The sequence below is a fragment of the Mirounga angustirostris genome, unplaced genomic scaffold (genome assembly GCF_029215605.1).
Source record: "Mirounga angustirostris isolate CCGP_5_RB_7025 unplaced genomic scaffold, mMirAng1.0.hap1 SCAF_3, whole genome shotgun sequence".
NCBI lineage: Eukaryota > Metazoa > Chordata > Mammalia > Carnivora > Phocidae > Mirounga > Mirounga angustirostris.
In genome coordinates this window covers 151416355-151425875 of record NW_026991711.1, presented here as the reverse complement: position 1 = coordinate 151425875, position 9521 = coordinate 151416355, and the positions used below count along the sequence as shown (strand labels likewise).

General features: G+C 37.1%; 1 protein-coding gene across 6 annotated transcripts in view; it reads left to right on the top strand.

Moving 5' to 3' along the window:
- The window catches only part of OSGEPL1 (O-sialoglycoprotein endopeptidase like 1), a 52439-nt gene that overhangs the window by 973 nt on the left and 41945 nt on the right, over window positions 1-9521 (top strand). For 4 of the 6 annotated variants that reach the window (XM_064586818.1, XM_064586820.1, XM_064586823.1 and 1 more), the window contains exons 2-6: window positions 3319-3706; window positions 4918-5122; window positions 5199-5347; window positions 6370-6500; window positions 6609-6680. In XM_064586818.1, coding sequence (XP_064442888.1) covers window positions 3319-3706; window positions 4918-5122; window positions 5199-5347; window positions 6370-6500; window positions 6609-6680 — 945 coding nt within the window. Of the gene's footprint in view, window positions 1-3318; window positions 3707-4917; window positions 5123-5198; window positions 5348-6369; window positions 6501-6608; window positions 6681-7362; window positions 8742-9521 lie in introns of those variants that run through there. The other 2 variants (XM_045868358.3, XM_064586821.1) reach the window with 2 other exon arrangements.

Genomic DNA, 9521 nt, shown 5'->3' with positions numbered 1-9521 from the left:
GTATTTTGAGATCACAGACCTGTATTTGAATTATGAATTAGGCAAATGGTGTTGACTCTGAATTTAGGCAAGTTCCTTATCCTCTCTGATTGTGTTTTCACATCTGTAAAATGGGAAAGATAATACCTGCCTTACAGGATTGTGGGGAGTATAACAGAAATAATATATGTGAAGAGACAGAATAGACCTCTAACAGTTACATACTATATGAAAGGGCTGTGGTAAGTGTTAATAGGGCATAGTGAAATACCAGAAAAGTCCTTGCCTTCAAGGAGCTTAACCCAATCTCTGATATACAGACCTAAAGGAAACATACAGTACAAGTCAGCATAAAGTATCAAACAAATGGTGCAAACAATAACTATTACTACCATGCCTCAGTTCCACTCAGTATTTCTGAGTGTCCTGGACATTTGCACATGTAAATGTTGACTGTGTAGAAAGGCCTTCCCTGACCACTTTATCTAAATTCAATATCCCTGCCATGTTTATTCTGTATCACCACACCCTGCTTATTTTCTTCATCATCCTTTTGATAATTTTTACATTTGTTTACTTATGTATAGTCTTTCCCCCAATAGACTCTAAGCTCCATGGTGACGGGCTCTGTCTTAATTATCAGTATTAATCACTACACTATGCCTGATAGCCAGCATAGCATCTGATACACTGCAGGTGTCAGTGGCCTTGAAAATAGGTAGGCCTTCAATGAATGGAGATGGAAAAAATACTGTAGCATGAGTAAACATTATAGCAAAGGCAAAGAGGTGATAAAATACAGGACAAACGTTCAGTTTAGTTAGTGCATAGGTCACTTGAGAGAAATACACAGGAAGTAAAGTGGTACCATCTACACAGCTCATCTCAGCATTTATTGAATTCCTACAGTTGCCAGGCAACTTTGAAGCACCGTGGTACAAATAAGACCGAGATATATAATCCTCGTCTCTGAGCAGTAGGTTTACATTCTGGACCTTGCACGGTTTTCTGTGCCTCAGTTTCCTTATGTGTGAAATAGGGATAGTAATGGTAGCTAGCTCCTAATACTGTTGTGAGGATTAAATGTGAATTCTTCCAAGGCGTGTAGTGCAATTCTTGACAGGTAGCAAGAACTCAATAAAAGCTACCTATTAGTAGTAACAATCGTACTTCTAGTCCATTATAAATGAGTGAAGAAGACCGACAGGTAAGCAAGTCATTGTAAAACAGCATGGGAAATGCATTAATAGAGGACTGTTTGGGTTGGGGGAGGGGGGTCCTACCTTGAGGCCAGATGGTTTCCCTGACTTTTTATTAGCTTTAGCCCCTCAGTCACCTACTCTCCGTACTGTGTACAAATCAGTTCTTTTGAGAATAAAGCCATGGTCTTACTCATCTCTTTTGTCTCGAGTCCTTAGCTAGCATAATCCTTTTAAGATAAAATACATAAAATCCTTAAAAGGATTATGCTAGCTAAGCAGCCCTAAGCAGGTCCAAGGTAGGACCCCCCTCCCCCAACCCAAGCAAGAAAGGGAGGTAGACAAGTGGGAGAAGGAAATGGGAGGGAGAGGATTTAGACTTAAAGTTACCCAAATTTCAAGAAAGTAAATGCTTTTGAGTAGGAGAGTTATGGGGTCAGCATTTTGCTTTACTTTCTGGCAACACAATGTAGAATGGACTCCAAGGATCAGAAAATCTCTCTAGGAAGTTGCAGTTAGAAGGCTTTGAATAGACTGAGATAAAGAGAGCTTTTTGAACTTGATGGTGGCAGTTGGAATGGTGATACACCTAGTTGTGGAAAGTGAGATAAAGAAAGGAGATAAAGATGAAGCTAGAAACGCAAGTCATTAGAAGGCTGAAGGCCATTAACAGTTGAAGAATGTAAGAGAAAAAGTGGCTTTGAAGAATTAAGGAAAATAGTATTACTATATGAATGTGTTGAAATAAGGTTGTTTCTTTTATTGTTTCCCTCATTGCCTGATTCAATACATATTATAACTATTTTTTTTAAGATTTTATTGTTTGAGAGAGAGAGAGAGAGCAGAGGGACAGAGAGCATGAGCAGGGGGAGGGGCAAAGGGAGAGGAAGAAGGCAACTCCCCCCTGAGCAAGGAGCCTGCCTCGGGGCTCCATCCCAGGACCCTGGGATCAGGGTCTGAGCCAAAGGCAGACACTTAACTGACTGAGCCCCCCAGGCGCCCCTGCATATTATAACTATTAAGTAAATATTAATTGAATGCCCCTATTGAGGGTTTTCATTTCTGTGTATAGAAGTCACAGCGTCAAATATTTGAAGATTTTTTTGAGATTAGAGAGGTGTATCTTGCAGACCCTATATTTTATTGCTCTGCTTCTCTGATTGTAAGTCAGTCACATGCTGGCAAATTTTTTGCTAGCAACTTTGCCTCCTACTTCTTTACTCTTGACATTTGGAGTGGGTCCTACATAGAACCAAAATCAAAATTATCAACTCTTATTTCAGGATTGCAAGCTGTCTGCTGTCCTGCCATGACCTCAAGTGCAGTGTGTTTAAAAATAAACTCATCTTCTTCACAAAACTGTCTTCATGTTTCTCTGTTAGTATTGCTTTTCTCCTAGTCATTCCAGCTCAATATGTGAATCATCTTGGATGCCTTGGTCCCCCTTCCCCTTATATCCAGTTATAACAGTTTTTCAAGGCTCTCTGTCCCTTTCTTTCATGTCCCATGATCATGTAGTTTAAGATGTAAACAAATACTTTTACAGTAACCTCTTTGAAAATTCTCCCTTAGGGGCATGTGGGTGGCTCAGTTAAGCGTCTGCCTTTGGCTCAGGTCATGATCCCAGGGTGCTGGGATTGAGTCCCACATCAGGCTCCTTGCTCAGCAGGGAGCCTGCTTCTCCCTCTGCCTGCCGCTCCCCCTGCTTGTGCTCTCTCTCTCTGTGTCTGACAAATAAAATCTTAGAAAAAAATTTTTTTAATTGAAAAAATAAATAAAAATTCTGTCTCCAGAGAGATTAGTTTTTCTAAAATCCAGTTTTATCCTGTCCTTTCCTTGTTCAAGACGTCTTCCATAGAATGCTTCTTAAGATTATTTTGGTGATTCCATTCATCAACAAATCCATAGGAATTTGTTGTGTACAATTTTGAAAAGTCAGACATTACACCCTTAATCACTGCATACTAAGTTCTTATACTGTGCTGCATTATAAGGTACACATACTTAAATACACTTGACTAACATATTTGGCTATAAAATAATTAATTTGAAAACATGCCTTCAGCCCTAATGTAAAACTTTTCTTACTCTATTTTGACAGTCTTGAAATTCTAAAAAGCTGGTTTTTTATTTCTTCCAGAACAGGTGGGATTGTTCCTCCAGTAGCTCAGCAACTTCACAGAGAAAATATTCAACGAATAGTGCAAGAAGCGCTCTCTGCCAGTAAAGTCTCTCCAAGTGAACTCTCAGCAATTGCAACTACTGTAAAACCAGGACTTGCTTTAAGCTTGGGAGTAGGCTTATCATTTAGCTTACAACTAGTAGACCAGTTAAAAAAACCTTTCATTCCCATTCATCATATGGAGGCTCATGCACTTACTATTAGGTTGTTAAATAAAGTAGAATTTCCCTTTTTAGTTCTTTTGATTTCTGGAGGTCATTGTCTGTTGGCATTAGTTAGAGGAGTTTCAGATTTTCTGCTTCTGGGAAAGTCTTTGGACATAGCACCAGGTGACATGCTTGACAAGGTAATTATTTAAGAATTAATTTCTCCATTCTTTTCTATTAAGGTGTCTATTTCAGTCAAATAATAATAGATACACTACTGCCATTTATCTAAATATTTCTGATTAATAGACTGAAAAAAATTTATATGCAGTAAGAAAAAAAGAAAAGTAGTACATAGTTTTATAAAAGATTTCTTACCCATTATGAGTGAAATGGTAAGAGGTTTAGATCAGTACATAAAGGCTCATATAGTTTGCAGATGCTGTTATGTTTTTAATCAAAAAATATATCTGAAAGAAATTGCCATGTAAAGTACTATAAAAATGTGAAATAAGAGGGTATATAAAGATAATAAAGGACATTAAAGATGTATAAAGTTTTGTGTGTTTTTTTTAAAGATTTTATTTACGTGAGAGAGAGAAGAGTGAGAGCATGAGAGGGGAGAGGGTCAGAGGGAGAAACAGACTCCCCGCTGAGCAGGGAGCCCAATGTGGGACTTGATCTTGGGACGCCAAGATCATGACCTGAGCCGAAGGCAGTTGCTTAACCAACTGAGCCACCCAGGCGCCCAAAGATGTACAAAGTTTTGTGACTGAACGTCATAGTTGCTGACACCACCACCAAGCAGGTTTCTTTTTCCCTTGTTTATGAATCCTGAGCCTACTGCTATCTGCAGAAAGCCTACTGCCAACAGCTGCAATGATTAGAGGAAATGGACAAGTTCTAATGTGAAGCTAATCATTAAGCAGTCATTGTGAACTTCAAACTTATTTTTCATCTCCAAAAGAGCAGAAGTAGATAGGGAAGCAGTGATTGACCCCTATTTTTTTTTTTTTTATTCATGAGAGTCAGAGAGAGAGAGAGAGAGAGGCAGAGGCAGAGGGAGAAGCAGGCTCCCCGCCTAGCAGGGAGCCTGATGCGGGACTCGATCCCAGGACCCTAGGATCATGACCTGAGCTGAAGGCAGACGCTCAACCATCTGAGCCACCCAGGCGCCCCTATTGACCCCTATTGATCAGGCTGTGAGAAGGAGCAAGAGTCTGTCCTTACTGACTACTAACTATATTCCATATATGTAAAAGCACAGCACGTCTTATTCACCCAGGCTTGTTGTTCTATTTTGGTTTTTGGTTGGATTTTTTTTTTTTTTTTTTAGTAAATTTCATTTCCTTTGCTTGTTTTCAAAATGTGCAGCTTTATGACTCATTACAAACATTTTTGTTTTTGATAGGTGGCAAGAAGACTGTCTTTGATAAAACATCCAGAGTGCTCCACCATGAGTGGTGGGAAGGCTATAGAACATTTGGCCAAACAAGGAAATAAACTGCATTTTGCTATCAAACCTCCCATGCAACGAGCTAAAAATTGTGATTTTTCTTTCTCTGGACTTCAGCATGTTATTGATAAGATAATAATGCAAAAGGAAAAAGAGGAAGGTATATTTCTAATTGGGAGAGTTGAAAAAATAAGTAATCCTGGATTGTGCCTAAAAATACCTGCTGCTTTCTGCAGGGTTGCAGAGGGGGCAAGTCCTGTCTTCAGCCGCACACGTTGCCGCTGCGGTACAGCACACCACGGCGTGCCACGTGGCAGAGAGAACTCACCGTGCCATTCTGTTCTGCCAGCAGAGACGCTTGTTACCTCCAAGTAATGCAGTACTGGTAAGTTCTGTCGTCTCCTCTAACAATAGTGTTCACACTTTACAGTGTGTTACTTTTCTTCTGGGAGCTTAACTGATCCCGTGCATAGGATCAAAAGGCCTTTATGTCATACGCTAGCCCAGAAGTATGAAATTTTGCAGAATAAAGACTAACAGCCATTTCTTATACAGGTACGGCAGCTTTATGGGACATCTGCACAGCCTGTGTGGCAAAAAATCTCCAAGACTGCATCTCGTCATTGAATTTAAAAGTGGATTTACATTAAGAAATGAGATGCAGTAACTGCTATCATTATTTTTAGAAAAATAAGCTAGTTTCCTTCAAATTTATGTTCCTTTGATGAAATCCCTTTAAATCTGCATAAAAGCCTTGATAAACTTCCTGTTTAACTATATCTTAAACTTCATCTTTTTGAAAATTATAAAATGAGACAAATATTAAAAGATGGTAGAGTCACAAAATAGAATATTATGTGACTATCAAAGGCAATAGCTTTTTAAGAATAATGTAAAATGAGAAAAATGCTTATAAGTAAAAATGGCAGGGTCTAAAATATTGTTGTACTTTGATTATAATTAGAAAAAAGTTAGAAGAAAATGTACAAAAATGATAGTGGTCCGGGGCTCCTCATGGTGGTGCAGTGGGTTAAGTGTCTGACTTTTGGTTTTAGCTCAGGTCATGATCTCAGGATTCTGAGATCCAGCCCTTGGTCAGGCTCCATGCTCAGTGTGGAGTCCACTTAAGTTTCTCTCTCCCTCTCTCTCTGCCCCTCCCACCCCCTGCCAAAATAAATAAATAAATCAAAAAAAATTATAGTGGTCCTTGTATATTGATATTGAAATTGTTGATTTTCTTTTCCTCCAAATTTTTATTATACAGATTGATCATTTGCCCATCTCCACCTATCAAAATGTGATATTTTCTTATTGTATAATGCTGGAATCTTCCCCAGGTTTAGCTAACAGTTTGGCTCATAGCCATATGTAATTATTTGTTAATTTTGGTCTTTTCAATTCCTTCAGGTTGTGTCTGGGGGCGTTGCAAGTAACTTACACATCCGAAAAGCTCTGGAAATTGTAACAAATGCAACACAGTGCACTTTGCTGTGTCCTCCTCCCAGACTGTGCACTGACAATGGCATTATGATTGCATGGTAAGCACGGGATGTATGTGCTTCACTCATAATTTGCCATTTCATCGTGCTACATCTTCTTCCTTTAAATCTTGGTCTGTTTATTTTATTTAAATGATTCTTATTTAGGAACGGTATTGAAAGACTGCGTGCTGGCGTGGGCGTTTTACACAACACAGAAGGCATCCGCTATGAACCCAAGTACGTGGTACCTTTTATAATCTCCATGCAAGTTGCAGTATAAAATTCAAAGCCTAAAACAGAGTTTAGTTAGTAGTGGGAGAAGGAATCTCCTATATTGATGGCCTAGCCTCACGTAGAACATACTGTCTGATCCAGTGTTGCCTTCTTGTGACAGTGTGGAGGCAGAAGTTGATGGCTTTTTCCAGATTAGGGTCCAGTTGAAGCTGTATATTGGGCAACGTTGTAAAAAAGCAGAAATCTGAGGCCAAAATTATTTACTGAGGAAGAACAGAGAAAGAGAGTAGGATCTCAGACATCTCCTGCCAGTAGTGACAAGAAGGTAGAAAAGGAGCAAGCCAGCTTTTGAAACCTCAGAGAAGAATCAATAAAAACCTGGGGAATTTCTAAAGTAGAAATGGATGCAGATTTGACTTCAGCTGTATGGTAAACTGTTTGTACCCTTTCAGCTTTGTAGAGAATTATAAGGCATTTTTATCATTTTTCTATTTCCTTTTAAGTTTTTATTTATAGTATGAGAGCAGAACTGTTTCTTTCAAAAACTTCTCAATCCTCAAATTCATTGAGTTGTATACATTAAAGATGTCAATTATACCTCTAAGTAGTTAAATACCAAAATTTAGATTTATTAATGGGACTGGCCTTCTCTTCACCCATTATCCCTGCTGTGTTTGTATTCAAGAACCATCATCACAGATGATTGTACACAAGATAGGAGCGAACTAGTGACAGATCAGGAAGCAAGTATTTGAGATAATGTGATTTATCTGATTGTGATGCAGATGTCCTCTTGGAGTAGATATATCAGAAGAAGTTGGAGAAGCTGCCATAAAAGTACCACAGTTAAAGATGGAGATTTGATTTTTGCTTTTCAAAAAAATCCCTAAAGGTAGTATTTCAACATTAAGTTGTGATTTTTTTATATTTCAAATTGTGGAAGAAACATAGTATTAATTGTTCATCAAGACTTTATTTTGTTTTTATGTTTGATGTTTCCCCTGCTCTTCTGAGAGACTAATAATATGTTACAGTTTTATAAGGGAGTGTAGATTTGTTTATTATCAAAATTAAAGTAAAATAGCTTGTGGGGGTAAAGAAGGTACTGATATTGGCAGGTAGAAAGAAAACCTTGGAAGATATACAGTGAATCTGCTAAATCCTGGCCCCATTTTAAAAAGGCCTAGACCTTTTTCTCTTTTTCTTATATCAGGATTGTAAGAGCTATTTTTTTAGATTATATTATATTTATTTTATTAAATTTATTTATTTTTAATTGAATTATAGTTGACATACAATATTAATTTGAGGTGTACAACATAGTGATCCAACATTTATATGTATTATGATACCATGATATATAGTTTTACCATCTGTACGATACAAAGTTATTAGAGTGTTATTGACTATATTCCCTGTGCTGTATTTTTCATCCCCTGACTTATTTTATAACTGCAAGTTTGTACTTCTTAATCCCCTTCACTTATTTCACCTACACCCCCCCCACCTACCTCCCCCTGGGAAATTGGTGGTTATCAGTAGAAGCTATTTTTTTTAGCTCCTTTTGAAACATTAGCCTAACTTTTATAATGAGAGAGCAATTTTAGAAAGGTAGCCAGGTCAAAGTCATGTCAAATCAGAGAACTCTAAATGAAGACAAAGAGTGACTGTCTCTAACAGAATGCATGTTATTAATTATAAAAATATATGTTATTAGGTATCATCTTCCCTGGAGCAATTGGGATGTCTTTACATATCTTAAAATCCATCTGAGATTTTAAGAAATAGGACAGGCAAGTAATCCTTCAAGTGTGTATTGTACTTTCTAGTTGACCATGTATGTTTACATGCATTATTTTAGAAACTGTATTTAATCAATGAAAATATATGAGATGTGAAGGTTTTTGGTTTGTGTTTGGATAATTTCCTTTGAATCTGAAGCTTTATCACTTTTTTTCTGCCTAAAGTAACTAAATGTACTGTCCTTTGAATATAAAAACAATGCTACTGACTTTAATGTCCTTTGAGAGATTTTACCAGTAAAGAGTTACATTATATCATCCATACTGGACCAAGTTGTTAATTTTCTAGTCAATGACTTGCTTTATTGAGAAAATAGAAGGTAAGGATAAAAATCTAGACCGAAAGGATTTCTTATTTTAATCCTGCCTTAAGGTGACCTCCTTTTGGGGAAATTCCATAAGTAATTTTTTTTTAAGAATTGTGATCATAGAGTATTGCTTTATGATCATCCATTTGGAAATAGAAAATATAATTTATATGAGGGAACATATAGAAACAGCCAATATTTATTTAAAAAACAAACTTTATATTCTTTGCTGTTGAGGTATAGCTCTGATAGAATTGGTTTGTAAATATTATTTAGAAGAAACTTAGTTTGTGAATTCACACTTTTCATTTAAATTTGTGTTCTGTATCATGTGAACTTAAATTCACAGAGAAGTAATATAAGTATTTCCTGTGGCTCTCACAATCAGAGTGCATACAAACTATGGAAGGAAATTGACCAAAATCTCTTCCCCCTATCACAAATATTATAAAATGGGGGTATCTACAATCTATGTTCTTAAAATTTTTAAGTATCAAAATTGCTACAGGTGTTACAAGCACACATGTCAAAATTGAGTTCATGATATAAATAAGAGAAAATACAGATAAAGAAAATGAGCATTTTGGGGAAGCATTCCATATCTGTAGGCCTTTAGTATTTGGCCATAAGGAAGGAGGGAAGGGAAAGAAGAGAGAAAGAGGGAAAGGAAAAGGGAGGGAGAAACACTGAATTCTATATGGGCAAGTGTATGTACCAGAGTTAGCTAATTGTAC